General features: G+C 33.9%; 1 protein-coding gene across 11 annotated transcripts in view; it reads right to left on the bottom strand.

Annotated features, from left to right (window-relative positions):
* CPEB2 (cytoplasmic polyadenylation element binding protein 2) overlaps nucleotides 1–18,559 on the bottom strand; it is a 66,226-nt gene that overhangs the window by 35,660 nt on the left and 12,007 nt on the right. For all 11 annotated transcript variants that reach the window (XM_045392147.2, XM_045392149.2, XM_065544793.1 and 8 more), the window contains one exon: nucleotides 15,762–15,852. In XM_045392147.2, the coding sequence (XP_045248082.2) occupies nucleotides 15,762–15,852 (91 nt within the window). The remainder of the gene's footprint in view (nucleotides 1–15,761; nucleotides 15,853–18,559) is intronic.

The raw sequence follows: 18,559 nt of genomic DNA, 5'->3' as shown, positions 1-18,559 counted from the left end.
AAAATACAGGATTTTCTCAAATGCCTGAATCTCTAATGGGACTATTAGAATAGCACATTAAAACCCATTTAAAGGCTGGGCACAGTGGCTCATGCTTGTAGTCCCAGCTAGCTGGGAGGTGGAGAAAGGAAGATCACTTGAGCCTAGGAGTTTGAGCCTATAATGAGCTATTTTGTGCCAATGCACTCCAGCCTGAGCAACAGGACAAGACCTTGTCTCTAACAAATGAATAATAATAATAATAATAAATTTAAAGCCCATTTGAAAAATATCTAAAAATTAAATGTCTGGGATTGCATTTTAGTACTTTTCAGCACAGTCCCTTTAAAAACAAAACAATATGCTAGCTAGCACATGAGTAAGGAGTACAGATTAACTGCATCTACCTTTATCACCTCAGCAAGTCCTCTACAGATTAACCGCATTTACCTTTATCACCTCAGCAAGTCCTCTACACTCTACAGGCCCACATATAAGATGGAGATTGTCGGCTGACTTTTAGTTATGAAATTAAAGAGTTTGATCATCTTCTAATGCAAGAGTAAGTGGTAAAAATAATCCAATTTTGACACTAAAATATGTAAATATATATGATAGATATACAAATATGTTACCTGTACATACACATACACACACACACACTTCACCTGAGCTCTAAGTTAACTGTGGGACATTTTGATTTCAGACTCAACACAGGCAAAATACGTGTTATCAAAAGGATTATCTACCATCTCTTATTTACTCCTGCATTTCACACAGCATGACATGAGTTAACTAAATGACCTCTTAAATAAAGTTGTCATACTCTAAAACATACCAGTAAATTTCTTGTTGTGATACCTTGGTATGGAGAAATAGAAGCACACATATGGGAGGTACACAATAAAGAGCCAGGAAGCACAGCTTGCCTAAACTGCACTTCAGTAACACAGAACATTACTTTGAAGTATTATAGCTTATTTTGGAAATATGCCTATTTCTAAACATCTTGCTGCAGATGGCCAAATTTGGAGAACAATTTAAGGCCTTGAATAAATTACTGTAATTTCTGACTTAAGATTAAAAAAAAAAAACAAAACTCCTACAAAGTGGCAACCTGTTTCACTGTTCAGCATAATAAGTTAATTAAATCTATGATACTGACAGTGTGTAGGATGTAGATGATGTAAACATGAGTGGGACATAATCTTATGATGTGGTAGGGGAGATAGACACAAATATACAGCTTCAATAAAATATGCTAGGTGCTAAAAGAGTTACATACAGAATGCTGTATAAAAAAACACAACAGAGTCTATAGTAATCAGGCCCAGGGATTAAGGCAAGACTTCCTGGAAAAGTAAATTACACAAAGCCTTAACATGAAGCCTAGTTCCACCTTGAAAGATTCTCAACTTTAAACCGTCAAACCCAGTTAGAGGCTGGGCATGGAGGCTCATGCTTGTAGTTCCAGCTACAACTTTAATAGGTTCTCAACTGTAATAGGTTCCTGTTCATTTATTTATCTCAAGATACAGGTTAAGAAAAAATATTTTCACTGCTAATAATCTTTTGCTATTATGGCTCTGAATAGACTTTTAAAAGGCACACATTTTGTGGAAAGTTTAAAAAACAACTATTTGCAAAGTAACATATACTGTATACATTGTATACAGTTGTATACATATACAACATATACATATGTATACATATTCTAAATACTACAGCTCTCTACCTAAGAAAATCTCTTAATATAAGTAATAAAGTACTCCAAATGAAATAAGCAAATTTAGACTCATTTTAAAGATACCCAACCACCTTTTCTCCACCCCAGTGGAAACATTAATGCATCTTCATAGGTTAACTTTTAAAGTTATGTTTTACTTAGGGTATTATTAAAAGTACTTTCACTAAGAACCTGCCAATTGATAGTAAGAACTAACAGCATTTGAGGCTATACTCTGAGCCAGGAGCTTTTCTACGTTCTTTACAACCAGTTACTTAATCCTAACAACAATCCTATGACTTAGGTATTATTATCTTCCCATTTTAAGATGACGACACTATGTCACAAAAAGTTAAATAGGTAAGTTGCCCAAGGTTATACCACTAGTAGAACCTGAACCTAAGCAGTTTGGCTCCATACTCTTAATCACTATCTTAATAATTACTTTATATTGATAACATAAAGGTATATAAAAGTATATATGGTTGGTTGTAGGACAATTTTATCTCTTAAAAAATTCACAGAGTATTCTATAGTATATTTGATAATTTAAGCTTTAATACAGAAAAAATAGAAAAAAACCCATATTACTATAAAACTAATTTCTCCTTATTGTTTAAAAGACCTGTGGTGCAGGGACTGATAGGTGTACACTGTTCCTAATAGAGTCATCAAAGTTAGACAGATACAGAGCTTCCCACAATGAAAAACAAAAAACCAAAAAGCTACATATGTAGCCCTGTCTTCTTGTAGATAAGTGTACGCCTGAATGTAAGATCTGGCCAATGGGATATAAAGTGAAAGTGGTATGTGCAATTTCTGGGAAGTACTGTATCCTTAAAAGGGAAGATCTTCCTTTCCTCTTTCTTGCTTGCTGAAATGCTGATGTGATAGCTAAAGTGAAGAAGCCGTATTAAACCATGAGGCAGAAACTGTGTTCTCAGGATAATAGAAGAACGAGATAAAAACGAGCTTCAATCCATGAAAATCACCAAACTACTCTAAGAGTGTTAATGTTTCTAAGTGTTAACGTTTCTGGTAAGGGAAACAAACTTCTATCTTATTCAAGCCACTTAGGAGTTTTCTGTTGTCCTTAAGAAACCTAAGCTTACTAAGTCCTCTAGTAATAAATTTGAGCAAATTAAATTTTAGGTAATGAGGCAATTGCTTATTATTGTGAAAATATGATCATTTCATAATGGCTTAATATATCTATAAATAATGAGTATACACGAGCTCTTAGCACTCTTCCTTTCACATTAAGATACTATGTAATTTAAAATAAGTAATTTAAAAAATATATATATTTTTAGGTGTCAGTGAATAACTAGAGGATCTATCGTATCTTAAAAATTGTCTTATTCATCTAATTATGGTTTTAAATAGTAATTTGTATATAATATATAGTCGACCCTCTGTGTCTGCGGCTTCTGCATTCATGGGATTCAACCAAGAAATTATATTGAAAATATAATTCCTGATAGCCGGGCGCAGTGGCTCATGCCTGTAATTCCAGCACTTTGGGAGGCTGAGGCGGGCGGATTACGAGGTCAGGAGTTTGAGACCAGCCTGACTAACATGGAGAAACTCCATCTCTACTAAAAATACAAAAAAAATTAGCTGGGCATGGTGGTGCATGCCTGTAATCCCAGCTACTTGGGAGGCTGAGGCAGGAGAATCACTTGAACCTGGGAGGCGGAGGTTGCAGAGAGCCGAGATCGCACCATTGCACTCCAGCCTGGGCAACAAGAACGAAACTCCATCTCAAAAAAATAAAAAAAGAAAAGAAAAGAAAATAAAGAAAATATAATCCCTGATCAAAAATACTCAGGAAAAAAAAATTCCAAAATGTTCCAGAAAGCAAAACTTGAATCTGATGTGCACCAAGTATGATATGACACTGAATCCACACAAATGTGATGTCTAGGCACTGTTTTAGGTATTGTAAGTAATCTAGAGATGATTTAAAGTATACAACAGGATGTGCATATGTTACATGCAAATACTACATCATTTTACATAAGGGACTTGAGCATTGCCGATCTTGGTATCCCTGGGTGGTCCTGGAACCAGCCCCAATGGTTACCAAGTGACAACTCTACAAAAAGGCCTTACTTCATGTTAGCCACTTTAAATGTATTATCTGAGCAATTAAAAATACTAAGAAATATGACAACTGTATAAAACTTATCACTTGTTTAGACAAATTACCAGATTACATTTGAAACAAATATCTGGTCCCTGATTCTTTACCATTTTTGCTACACTGAGCTCTTTGCTGTTCCTCAAACATGCCAGATAATCCCTTTCCAGGATCTTCCTACTTCCTTTTTTTCCTGCTTGAAATACATTTGCTCAGATACAACCAAACCTTGCACCCCTTACTTCATTCAAGTCTTTAAGAGATAGTATGACAGACTATCCTGTCTAAAATAGCAGCTTCTTTCTCTATCCCCTTGATAGTGTATTTTTTCTGCATAGTACTGATTATTATCTAACATTTTCTGTCTCTATACTTCTTTAAAACAGAAGATCCATGAAGGCAGTAACTGAGTCTTTCTTATTCTTTAGCATATAAAACAAAGCCTAGCATATAGTAGGCTCTCAAATATTTGTTGAATGGATAAATGAAATATTTCATTCTACTATGTAAACTACAGACTGAATCAAAAACACAAATACCTTAATATGTGTTTGTATGTGTGGCATAGGGAGGATATTCTCTAAGATAATGAAAAAAAAATCATAGAACAAGACTTTTTTTTCAGCTTATTTCTAAATCTCTTACATATTGGAAGTTGCGGGGAGAGATACTGCAAAAGTCCTGCTTGTTGCTCTTTGCCAAGATAAATTTTCCCCTTCTCTAAACTAGTTTTTCTTTAATAAGTTAATAGAAGAAATGAACTCCAAAGCCCTAATATTCAGTTGATGATGCTAACTCACTCTTCAGTGATGAGAACATAGCTAAAGAACAATGCTATGTGCTCTGCCAACTGTTTTTAAAAGAAAAATACACATTTAAATCACATTAGAATCATACAGAGTTTAGGTTAGAATTAACAACAGATCAAAAGGAAGACAGTATGGTGCAGTGGTTAAAAGCACAAATTCAGGAGCTACCAAGTTCCACCACTTACTAGCAGTTGAAATGCAGACAATTATTAAGAATAAGCCACAGTCATCCAACTGTAAAATAAGGGTAAATATCTACCTCTTAGTCATGCAAATTAAATGAGTTAATACATATATGTAGAGTCCTCAAGAATAATGCTTAGCTGTATCAACTGCTCAATAAATGATAAGTATGGTATGTTATATACTGCATATGTATATTAAACACAAAATGCACACATATCCTTAATAGAAGACATCTAATACTTCTTAATTAAGTGCTTTAAATAAAGCATTGCCCCCACTCATCTGACAGACTCTTCCAATATTGTTTTCATAATCTACATTTACCTTTACTTCCAAATCCAATTAGGAAAAAAAGGTTCATTTGAAGTATGGTAAAATCCACTTAGAATGTGGTCATTACCAACCTTGAATAACTCCAATCTCTGCTCAGATCCAAGGGGCAGGACAGTCATTCCTGACCACACTCCCAAATTTCAATGCATGCCTCATAAAAGCCTAAGAATAAGATCATACAAACGTAGAAAAGACCCTTAGATCCAAATTACCAGATCCGAAGAGAGCAACAGAATCATTCCTTACCTCATCTGATAAAAGCCACCAATCTACTTTAGATTCAACTGAAACTAATTTAGTTACCACGTTCAAATCAAAATCCTATCATAAATTTTTTGACCTAATCATATTTTAAGACTTTTAACCAATTAATACTAGAAAATTTACCAAGAAACACCAAAGAACATAGAATACCAAAAAGTTTTGATTCAAGAAAAGGATAATCCCAAAAGACAACAATAACGAAAGACAAAACTTAAGTCATTAATTATTTAGTGAGATAATGTATTTTCATACACCTATTATAATAAAAGTGGTATTAATTCAGATATATGCAACTAATACTAAAATCAAGTTGAGTTAATGGTTGCAAAACTTTTTACTGTTAAGGGTTTTAAACAAAAGTAATGCTGATAAGCAGTAGGAATAGCAAATGGGTAACAAAATATTGCCAGTGGAACTGGTATAAAGCAAACCTAAGTTGGCAATATATGTTTACAGCCTCAGAAACAAGCATATGAAGTTGTGCTATGAAAATAAACACAAAGAAAGCTAATTCAATTTTATTTAAAAATTTGAAAAACCTAAATGTTCAACTATTCAAGAATGGTTATACAAACTATTTTACATGTATAGATACAATATACAGTAATTCTTTAAAGTTCTAAATCAATATTTTGAAGAGTATGAATCATGAGAAAATGCTTAATCATTTAATTAATAATTTACTGGGCCCCTCCTATTTGTGTGACATTATGATATCTGCTGATTCAAGGTAAAGCAAAAACACATGTGGCCATTGCTCCCATGACAGTCTTATGTGAAAGATTACATGAAAGATATATATTAAAAAACAGTTCCGGCATGGTGGCTCAGGCCTGAAATCCCAAGCACTCTGGGAGACTGAGGCGGGTGGATCACAAGGTCAGGAGATCGAGACCATCCTGGCTAACATGGTGAAACTCCGTCTCTACCAAAAATACAAAAAATTAGCCGGGTGTAGTGGCATGTGCCTGTAGTCCCAGTTACTTGGGAGGCTGAGCAGGAGAATCACTTGAACCTGGGAGGTGGAGGTTGCAGTGAGCTAAGATGGTACCACTGCACTCCAGCCTGGGTGACAGTGAGACTCCGTCTCAAAAAAACAAACAAAAAAACAAGAACAAATGATTGAATCTAAAATAAGAAAGGTGCTCTAATTAAAAAGAAACTTGATTCTCTATAAATCTTTAACACAAAAGTAATCTACCCTTGATAGGGATGCCAAAGAGTCTTTATGATGAGGTAGAAGTTGACTAGAGATTACAGAGACTGCCAACTGAACACGAAGGACTGAATACACGTGTTCACCTCTGTTGCTTTCTGAAACCCCTAACATGGCAGTTAAAAACATTTTAAAGAGGTGTCTCAAAAAAAAAAAAAAAAAAAAAAAAAAGATTTTTAAAGAGGCATAACCCCATTAGGATAAAGTAAAGACACTGGAACAGGATCATAAAACAACCAAATCATCAAATTTCTGGGAACTGTAAATGTGAATGGTTGAATGGTAACTAACTTTGTAGACCAGAAATCACTGAAAGCACAAACCTAAGCCAGTGTATGTATGGGGAATGCCATCAAGTTGACACTCCATTTACTGTAGTACACACCTGGATAGGTTTAGAAATCAGAAGCTCTGGTTATAACCGTGTGTAAAAGTGGGGTACAACTAAAAACAGGAAGGTTTAAGATTGCTTGTTAGTTTTTAAAACAACCCTCCTGGGTTCATCTAAGGCTAGCAGCTAGGCCTACAGCTCACAAACAGAAGACTAGAAGACCCACATCCATGTTCATTTCCCAGAACAAAAGAAAAGACCTAGACGCATGTATTGTAAGGGGCTCACCCGACTGCCTTACTACAATCATTACTAGTTGATAATTTCAACTACATACATTGAGCTTCCAATCCCCTTTTTGTGTGTCTTACTTTTAAATATGAATAGACAGTAAAGGATGAAGCCTCCAACATGAGAAAAGAAGAACTTAGAAGAAGCACAGACAATATAAGGAACTGGGAAAATAGTCTTCAAACACTATAACAGCCTCCAGAGAAATAAGATCAAACAACAAGAATAAGATGTCATTGGAAAGTTCTGAGAATTTTTTAAAGGAGGTTTTAAAAATTAGTAAAAAATTTTAAAACAAAAAACGCAATAGAAGATTTGAAAAATAAACATAAGCTCTTCAAACGCAAAACCAGAGATAAAACAATGGAAAACAGAAAAGAAAAACATATGATGACTATATAAGGTTTAACATTTGAGGAACAGGAATTCCAAAAAGAGGTAATACTAAAAAACGGGAGGCAGACACGGTGGCTAACGCCTGTAATCCCAGCACTTTGGGCGGCCGAGGCGGGCAGATCATAGTCAGGATTTCGAGACCAGCCTGGCCAACATAGTGAAACCCCATCTCTACTGAAAATATAAAAATTAGCCAGGCATGGTGGCGGGCACCTGTAATCCCAGCTACTCAGGAGGCTGAGGCAGGAGAATCACTTGGACCTGGGAGGTGAAGGTTGTAGTGAGCCAGTATCACGCCATTGCACTCCAGCCTGGACAACAGTGCAAGACTCCCATCTCAAAAAAAAAAAAAAAAAAAAAAAAGGAAGAAATTATCAAAGAAATAATATCCTAAATTTCCAAGAACTGAAGATACAAACCTCTGAATTAAAACGGTCCAATGAAGGTACAGCTTCATAAATTAAAAAATGAAGATAGGAAGGAAGGTATGTATGCACATACACACTCCAAGATACACATTTCATTATTATGAAATTGCAGAACCACGAGCATGAAAAAATCCTAAAAGCTTCCAGAAAGCAAAACAACAACAACAAAAATAAGAAATCAAGGCAATCATACAAATGAACAGGATTCAGAACGATGCCACACTTAAAGCAATACTGGAGGTTAAAAGACTCTGAATCAATACCTTCAATATTCTAAATTGCTAATATATAATTCCATAGTGGCCTATCATATTATATTGGTAGAAAAGTTATGTTTTAATACATATAGGGTCTCAAAATTTATGTGCCATTAGCAGGAAGGTAATACAGGTACAACAAATCAAAGAGAAACAAAGATGTAAGTCACTGAAGGAAGGACATGGAGATCAGGACATGGATTCCACAGAAAAAAAGGAATTCCTAGGATTATGGAAGTCCCCAAATGACTGCTATATAGGGCTACAATAATGAAAAAAAAAATCTGGATGATAATTTGATGCATTTATATGTATTGAAAGAAGCTTTACAGTCTATGGATAAATTCTGGGATGAATTAATGATAAATACTTAGAAAACTAAGCAAATAAACCAAAAAAGATAATGATTAATACCAGGAAAAAGAAAGTTTTATGAAAAAGAAAACGTTATAATACAAAACATACTACAAGGTTCATCTATGAATATTATTTGCCTTACCTCAGTAATACAATCCCTGACTTAAACAAAGGTGCTCTTATCATTTTGGAGGACAGAGTAGGGGAAATATTGAAGGATATTAAGTCATATTAGAATATCAACATATAATATCTAAAATGTAGGAAACCTAGAAGCACAAACATATTATTTACAAATAATTACACAAAAAATCAGTTCCAAAAAAAAAAAAAAAAAAAAAAAGGCTCATAGTGGCCACCACTAAGGAGCAGGAATCTGAAGTGGACAGACAAGGAAGAGGAAGGAGACTTCTATTTTTTCCTTATATAAGACTTACAGCACTACTTGACTTTCAAAAGTATGTACATATATTTTTTAAACTAATTTTTTAAAAAGTTAACCAGGTTGGATGGAAGGCAAAGATTTAATTACTGCAAATATTTTAAGTTTATAAATAATGAAAAGATTGGAAAAATTATACACCAAAATATCAATTATGATTACTTTAGTTCGTGAGATAAGTGATTTTAAAACTTGTTTCTCCTAGTGTTTCCACATTTTCTTTAATAAATGAATACTATCTTTTTTTTTTGTAACAGGAAAACAAATACTTTAAAAAGGATAAAATGCTATTATTTTGGAGGAAAAATCCTTCAGAAGAGATTCTTCGATATATCTTCAAATACTATAAGTAGTTAAAATGCATAAGCCTAATTATTCCAATTACTTGCTTTTATCACTGCAAGTTATATATAGGAAACATTCTTTTTGTTGTCTTTCCATTTAAAACAAGTGATATAAATATTTTTCAGATCATATGAAAGATGTTTTGTGGTAAATAACAGGATTGCAGTAAAAACATACATGTTCGGAATAAATAAATATGATTTTAACAAAATTCATTGTAGTTTCTGTCTGATAGGTTTTAGTTTTTAAGAAAAAAATTTCAGTCTGTCATAATTTAAATCATTTACCTAAATATTCAAAGATGCTTGGAAGAAATAAAACTCAAGTATGTTTTAAATGTAATAACAGTTTGTAATAAAGACAATTATGTAAAAAGAAATAAAAGCAAAACTTATCTCTATCCATGATGCCATATTTCAAATAAGTTTTTTTAAAACAAAAACTTTCACAACCACATTTTTATAATTTCCTTTTCAATCTACAGATATTCTCAATGACCAAACTCATAAATTGTACTTTCACCTTTCACTAAGATGAACAATTCTGAGCAGTGGAAGGATAAAGTATTAAGATTCCATGTACATTATAACAATAATCGTTTCTTAAAGTCAGAATTGCTTAATAAAATATACATGGCTTCTATATAAATATAATTTACTCCAAAAGTTGTTAATAATTTTTTTCCTATCAAAGGCCAGGGCTCTATAGAATAAAGAAACAAAAAATCAATAAAGGAGAAATAATATGTCAATCCTATTTACTCCTTTTTAAAATAAATGGAAACATTTCATTTAAAACTGAACACATATGCAACATCCCTCTAACTTTTTAAAGATATATATCTAATACAGGTGATTTTCTTCTATATTCTTTTTTCTTTGTTATTAGCAATTGTAAAACTTTTGACTTCAGGAAAACACCAGTGGCTGAAGAAAAAGTAAACTCAGTTTTGAGAAATGCACCCCTTTTACTCTGTCAGGGGAAATAAGGAAGAGTCCTGTAAGAGCAGATGACATACCTGCTTTGGCATGTATATTATTGGTATTTGTTTTATTGTGAACTTTATTTTAATAAATGCCATTAAAATTTCACAGTTTTTTTAAAGATCTCTTTACCACTGCTCTCTTATACCAGAGTTTCTTCAGGTGTGTTCTACACCCCACATTGACTGCACCACCACTAGGAATGGGCCCTGAAACCCACATGGTTGACACAGTCTCAGAGTCTGAGAACCTCTGTCTGGCTCAACAGTTCTTAAATTCTAAATATAAGTTCTCACAATGGAGACTTTTAGAAATTTATACAGGTTATTTTGTGACTTGGTATTGTAATCTTATATCAAGGTCAGCTGAAGAGAAAGAGAGGGAAAAGTGGAAGAAAATAAGAAATTTGGTACTACCATAATCAGTCAGCACCTTACAGGAATAACTCCTTATTTTCTTAGGGCCTATATGCCCTAAAATAAACAGAGCTTCTTACTTCAGGAGTCTTAAAAAATAGGAGGTTAGCAATCAGGTAATAAAAATGACACTAGACACACAAAAACGTAGTAAATAAGAAGTTTTAAAGGCATCCACTTCTAGACATTCGTTGATGTAAAATCACACTCTAAATTCTTTTTCTTTAATTCCCTTTAACTACTCATGAAACACTGGTAAAGGCATTACAACTTACTGACACATATCTTCCCCAAAACCATTACATAAACTACATTTCTTCCTAGAGTTTTCAAATCAACTTTTATGAGCTACAATTAAGTACTTTTGTTTGTCCCTATACTTTGGGGAACGATACAAGTAATTTCTGGCAAAAAATACACAGTAAGCCTTTTTACAAATTGTTGGGGGCAGGGAAGGAAAAGAGCTTAACAATAATCACTGTCTTGTTCTTTTGTTTAAAGGGGGAATGAACATATAGACACATATATTAAAAAATCACAAATTACTTAAAATAGGTATGCAAATCTAAAACTGAAAAACTACAAAACAGTACTTGGCAAAGCATGATTTACTTTAACCATTTAAAGAATCCATGATTGTTCTTCCTTTGAAAAGATATTTGCCAAGAATCAAGACAGTAATCAGAAAATAGGATGTTAATGGAGAGAAACTACCACACAATAAATAAAGCAGACGGGTCAGTGCCATTCTTACTAAAGAAAGCATTTAACAGTGTGTCACTGTTCATGATCCATAGCAAAATATAGCACACTTTCGACAGTGTTAACTGTGCCCTGTTACACCCAGTCGGCGTCAGGCAGCCCTAAACAAGCTATGCCAGGACTAGCCTCCTTTCAGTTCCTCAAACGTGACAATCTCTTTCATGCTTTTGCACATGCTGGTTCCTCTGTCTAATTGACACTTTCTCCCAATATTTTTTCATCATTGTGCTGCTCATGCTTCAGGTCTCAGCTTCCTTTACTCCACATCTAAATTGGGTACTTTCATTTATAATCTCTCTAAACACCTCATAATCTTCCTCCACAGTATTTCTAACACGCAGTAGATATATGTATATTGTATTTGTATAAGGTATCTCTCTTTCCCCAGTAGGCTAAGGGGAATTTTTTATACATATATATAAAATTACATTTTAAATATAAAAATATATATACACAATTATATATATATGTATACACAACACATAAACACATGCATATATATAGATACATATGTTTTTCAATCTCAAGTGAATTCAAAATTTTTAAGTTAGAAAAATTATCTTTGGCTGTGAGAAGGGAAAAAACATGCTCACTAACCATCTTTAGGAATCATCATGGTGACAGGTCTCTTCATATTTACACAATGTCTGTCTCAGAAAATGTGCAGTCAGTGTCTAGGAAACTTGTGCAAAAGCAGACACACTTAAAGGAGTAAGGTGCATTCAGCGTTCCATCTTGGGTTGCCATCATTTCATATCTGGACAACTCCAACAAGACTAGACCCTTCCCACCTGCTATGCCAGACCACGAAAATATCAACATTAAACAATGGAGGTTCCCTACTGTCCTGAAAAAACACTGGAGAGTAGGAAAATGCAAATAAGCTGCAGTGAAGTGTTCTGGGCATAAACAGGGATGAGAGGGAGGGTGCTTCTGTTAGCACAATCACCCAGTTCTCAGTTAGGTCAGGAACGTGCCACTTAGCATTCTAGAGATCTGCTTGACTCCTTTCTTCCAATTGACAGTCTCACCTTGACTAATTTTTCTTTTCCTTTAACTGAGGGTAGAATTGAATACAAATTTACCACTCTGCCTTTTACCTCTGTGGTAGCCAGCCTCTAGTATTCACATCTCTTGAATAGCAGACCTGACCTAAATTGAGCAGAGCTGATCTACGTAGTTAACAGAATGTTGTGGAAATGATGGTATGAGACTTCTAAGGCTAGGACATAGAAGACATGGGGGCATTCATTTTGAGCTTTTATCACTCACTTTGGGGGATATAAGCAACCACGTTATAAGAAAAATTTTACAGCCCTGTTGAGAGGTCCATGAGGCAACAAACGGAGTTCTTCTGCCAACAGCCAGCCATGCGAGTGTACCATCTTAGAAAAAGATCCTCCAGTTCCAGTTAAGCCTTCAGATGACTGCAGCCTCAGCCAGTATGCTGACTGCTACTTCATGAGATATCCTCAGCCAGAAGTAACCAGCTGAATTGCTCCCAAATTCAAACCCACAGAAATTGTGTGAGATGATGTTTACTGTTGTTTTGATCTGCTAAATTTGGGATAATTATACAGAGATAACTAATATCTCTCCTCACTCAAGTTCATTTTCCTAGATATTTTCACCATTAATATAAAGAGAAACAATTCATTTTAAACATTTACCCTCCAACTCTCTTCTCCTTTTTCATCAGATCCCGTAACAAAAACAAAACCAATGGCTGGTTTGTAAAACAGCATTTAGAAAGGATAAAATAATACTCATTTTGTTTTCCAGGGGAAAATAATTTTTTTTAATTAAACAGAGGACAGGATTTCCTAGAAGGGATGAAAAGGTAAGAGAGAAGAGATGAGACAGAGGGTGAAATACCGCCCTCAAGAACAGTAATGGAAAGAAGGAAAACAAATTCAGGTGTTAAACCCTGGATGGTTTATTCCATTTGCTACCACCTTGATTTAGAAGATTCTACTGAGGTCTAGCCCCGCCCCCCCCCCCAAAAATTACAATAATCAGAGTATGGGAAGAAAGAAAATATACAACATAATATCCCAGGAGGCAGTGGAATCTGTGTAAGTAAGGAAAGAAAGGAAAAAAAAAAAAAAAGACTTAAAGTGGCAGAACCTAGTACCAAGATAATTTTAAATAGGGATATGATGGAGCTTTGTACAAATATCAGTCTTTTTTTTTGATTTTATGCAGAGAAAGTTTCTCAATTTTTTCTTTTTTCTCTTTTTAAAAATTCCCTGTCATAAAACATGTGGAAGACAAAATATTCCACGTTTTGTGTAAATATGAACAGACTTGTCACCATGATGATGCCTAAAGGTGGTTAGTGAGCATGTTTTTCCCGTTCTCACAGCCAAAGATAATTTTTCTAACTTAAAAATTCTGAATTCTCTTGAGATTAAAAAACATATATATCAATATACATGAGTGTGTGTGTGTATATGTATATATAATTCCCCTTAACCTCACAATGCTTCCATTTCCTTTCCAATGTCCTCTTTTTAGGTTTCCCTTCACTTTTACTATAATCCAGGCTAGTAAAAAGAAAAACAGAGATAATTAACAGTGCCACAGTGAACATTTTATCTAATATGTTTAAAAAGCCTTTTGAAAAAAAAAAAGACTGGGAGAAACAACGAAAAACTTTTATTATCCACTGGTAACAGTTAATAATCTTGACTTTATCTTGTATTAGAATTTCTAAGAGTTTTCTTTCTTGAGAAGCCAAGGAGATAAACAGGAAACTTCTTAATCATAAACTGCTGGCTTCTATTCTAAATGGTGGATCTAAGACAAACCACTGAAACTGCCAGCATAACAGTGAAAAAGACCAAGACCCTATACAAAGATACTAAAAAATCTAAGCTGAATTTTGGTTAGAAAAAAAAAAAAAAAACCGAAACCCAAAAACTTGACATATAACTTTACTGTAAGTTTGTATGAGGAATTACTATTAGCACACATAATCAACAATCACTAATATCCCCACAGCTTCTCAAGCTCCTTAAAATTAAGGAATTGAAAAGACAAGGAATTCTTTTGACAAGCAAAATCCATAAACAGAACAAAATAATTAGATATGTGGTCAGTATTATCAACTTAGCCCCACATCACCACCTCCCCGTCAATATGGAAGTTTATAGAGTTTTTAGGCCAAATCTTGAAAGAGAATTCTAACTTGGCTTTATAGAATTAAAAATGGAGAAAGTTTACAAAGTAATCCATGATTTTGATTCAATGAGAGATTTTGAGCCAGAATAAAATAGTTAAGCTGCTCCTGAATTTCTGACTCACAGAAACCGTGTAAAGTAATAAATATTTATTGCTATTTTAAGCTGCTAAGTTTTGAGATAATTTATTATGTAGCAAGATATCTGTCATGACTCAAATTGACAATTTGGTAGATTTTCACCATTGACATAAATGACGATATATACTGTATAAAAATACATAATAATACGTAATAATTTTCATTTTATATACAGAATATGTACAGACAAAAACAAGTATGCTAATGAGACTTCTTCAAATACTATAAACAATTAGTGAAGACTGCTACTGTAGGATAAGTGGGCTGGTTCTTTTCCCTAATTTGTGTCAATTTCTATGAAGAGCTACTTTTCACCTTGGAGAAGCCACTATAAAATATTCTCCCCTTTTCAAAACCCTATGACAGTAGAAGAAAAATAGAGAAAGGAGGTTAACTAGGGAAAATTCTAGACTGGAATCACCGCAAATTGTGAATACAAGTATTCCAAGAAATATTTTTAGTATTTTCATACTTGAAAGAATTCTAGAAAAGTGACTAATGTATACTTTTAGATCCATTCTTCATTCTCTGGTGAACTGAAGCATGTCTCTAAATAGTAAATTTTCCTTAAATTGTAAGTCAAGGTAGGTGAGTTCACATTAAGCAACAAAGGAAAAAGTATGGCATTTCATAAAAAAAAGATTATCATTAATAAATGTATAATAGAATTTTATAGTGGATATAGATGCTACTTAGGGTTCACTTTCATATAAAAACTAGTTAGATAAGCAAATTGGTATATAACATAAACATATTTTTTAAAAAAGTCACCTACCCTTAAGAGGATCATGCTCTGCTCTCATAATATCGATAAGGGAATTTTCCAAAGAGTGCATATTCAAACTGTCATACATTCTACTTCGATCCTGGAAGAGAAGAGGAAAAAAGACATTATAATCTATGCATTTTCAAAACGTGATTATAAAAATACTATCTAAATTCTCTTACACAAAAGAGGACATCTGATTAATATATTACCAATTAATCTGTATCCCACAAAAATACCAGTAACTACAGATCTCATGAGCTACAATGTTCCTTGTATTGGAGGACATTATTTTCAGTACATTTATCTCTTAAATCTTTTATCAAAAGCAATCTAATTTTATTGGCAATACTAATGCAAAACAGTAAAATAATTTCTATGGTTACCTTTCTCTATAAAGTTTCCTGAAATCTTATATACATAGAAAGTATTTTTTGGTTAATTTCTAAACTTTTCTCAAGTATTTAGGAAGACAGATACTTGCACGAGGAAAATAAATATTTGGAAGGAAATATTTTAGTTCCATAATTGCACCATACTTTAAACATCTATCAAACACTTTGTTATTTGACATAGTAGTCTGAATTTCATAATGAGTGCATAAACATCTTATATGGCAAAAATCAAAAGCATAAGATACTAACACCAGAACAAGGACTAATGCCTAGAATATTCAGATTCATATCTTACTCTATAAAGTGCTTCCTTATTTGTCTCTGCATTTTTAAGCCTGCCTCCCCCAACTCCCCTGCAAAATAGGCACGTGGAAGAGAGAAGAGTAAAAGCAGTAATCTCATTAAGTCTGCTACTTCACCAAGTCTCCAAAATCTTGTGTTATCAGAACCTTGTTTGCTGAATGTTCAATCCCTTCACTTGCTTATTTGAAAGAATCTGACTCTTTAATGTCCATGAATTTCCACTGTATTCTGTTCAATACATACTCAATGCATCTGAAAAAAGGTACATGGGGAACCACTACAGAAGCTTTCTGGCCCATGCCATCATCTAGGAGTCTTCCCAAAATACTCACCCAACCAGTTAAGTATGTGTGTACACGCATGTGCAAGCTTATATATACGTTGGGGAGGCAGGATAGTCCATTCTAAACTCTAAAAAAAAGATTGTCACAGAAAATGGAAAGGAAGAATCTGAAAATTAAGTGGAAATAAAAGTCCCCATAGAAGTCAAAATAAGGCACTTAAGAACCTGGGTCCATGAGCTTCAATAGAGACCAGAAGTCTCTGAGATTATATATAATAGACTGCTCATGGGTGTACAGTAGTCCCCCCTTTCTGCCTTTTGCCTTCCACGATTTCAGTTATCTGTAGGACAATACAATAAGATATTCTGAGAGAGAGAGAAATGCCACTTTTACATAACTTTTATTACATTACATTGTTATAATTGTCCTACTTTATTATTAATTATTGTTGTCACTTACTGTGCCTAATTTATGAATTAAACTTTATCATACATACGTTTTCACTGGGAAAAAATCATATATGAAGGCACTATTTGCAGTTTCAGGCATCCACTGATTGTCTTGGAACGTATCCCTCATGGATAAGTGGGGACTGGTGTATACATAAATTTTTTTTTTTCCTGAAGAAAAGGTTTATAGCTTTCATCAGTTTTCCACGGGAGTCCACAATCCAGAGAAGATTCAGAATCAGTTCTTTAGAAAGCTGAAGAAAAACCTAAGTAGCTTTTCTAAGAATATGTCTATTTATTTACTTTGATGTTTAAATTGAGGTTGTAGCCTTTTTAAATCTAGGGGTTCAGAATCAGCACTGTAGACTAAATAAGTTGCTGTCAGGGATTTAAAAAAGGAAGTAACACTGAATGACGGAAGGAACGCTAAACTGGAGACTCTTATTCCAGCTTTATCACAAATTAACTCTATCAGTACTGTTTACTGATTTGTACTGAAAGGCCCCTGAGGTAAAACACATGCATCAATAACAGCTGCTCTCTAGAACAGCGACCTTGATTAGTGATGGAGGCACAAAGAATCAATGAGCTGTAACAGTTGTTCCTAAACTTGAGCATGTTTCAGAATCATCTGGAAGGCTGGTTAAACACACAGACTGCTGAAACACATCAAATTCAGTAGGTCTGGAGTAGAACCTGAGAATATGTATTTCTAACAAGTTCCCAGGTGATACTGATTCTGCGGGCCTGGATATCACACTTCATAAGAAGCAATTAGTTTCTTCGTCTGAAGTCACTAAATCTCTCTAGGCTCTGGTTCTAACTCCTAGAAAATAATCATGTCAGACAAGATTATGCCTATAGTCTCTTTAAAAATTACAGAAAAGAAAAAGACTGAAAATACTCCAAAATTAATGAAATATTAATAAAATCAAAACAGAGAATAGGATGGCCCATATGGGCAAAAATGACATATTAATTTTAGGAATCTATCCAAATATGTCCATCTTCCCTGTGCTTCCACAATACTGTGTTCATAACCAATTTGTTGATTTTCCTGTCTCTTCCACTAAACTTCTAAGTTGATTAAGAATAGGGACTAATTACAGAATATAGTTAGTTCTCATATGTCTGCTGAATGAATACTCCTTTATCTCTACCATACAAACTCAGTAAAAAATTTTAAAAAAAGTCGAGTTCTGTGAGGAGAAAGACTGTACTTCTTAAACAGTAATTGCAAAGGACTATAAAACTTTCTCAGAATCCTCAATGGAATAGGTAGTCAAATGTTAACTGACTAAACTGACACAAGCATCAGATTAATGTGGCTTGCTATGAATCTGAATTTCCAACAACCCAATGGAAGATTAAGTACT

The sequence above is a fragment of the Macaca fascicularis genome, chromosome 5 (genome assembly GCF_037993035.2).
Source record: "Macaca fascicularis isolate 582-1 chromosome 5, T2T-MFA8v1.1".
NCBI classification, from domain to species: Eukaryota; Metazoa; Chordata; class Mammalia; order Primates; family Cercopithecidae; genus Macaca; species Macaca fascicularis.
The sequence above is the reverse complement of the archived record's forward strand: the minus strand, read 5'-3'. Positions and strand labels throughout refer to the sequence as shown.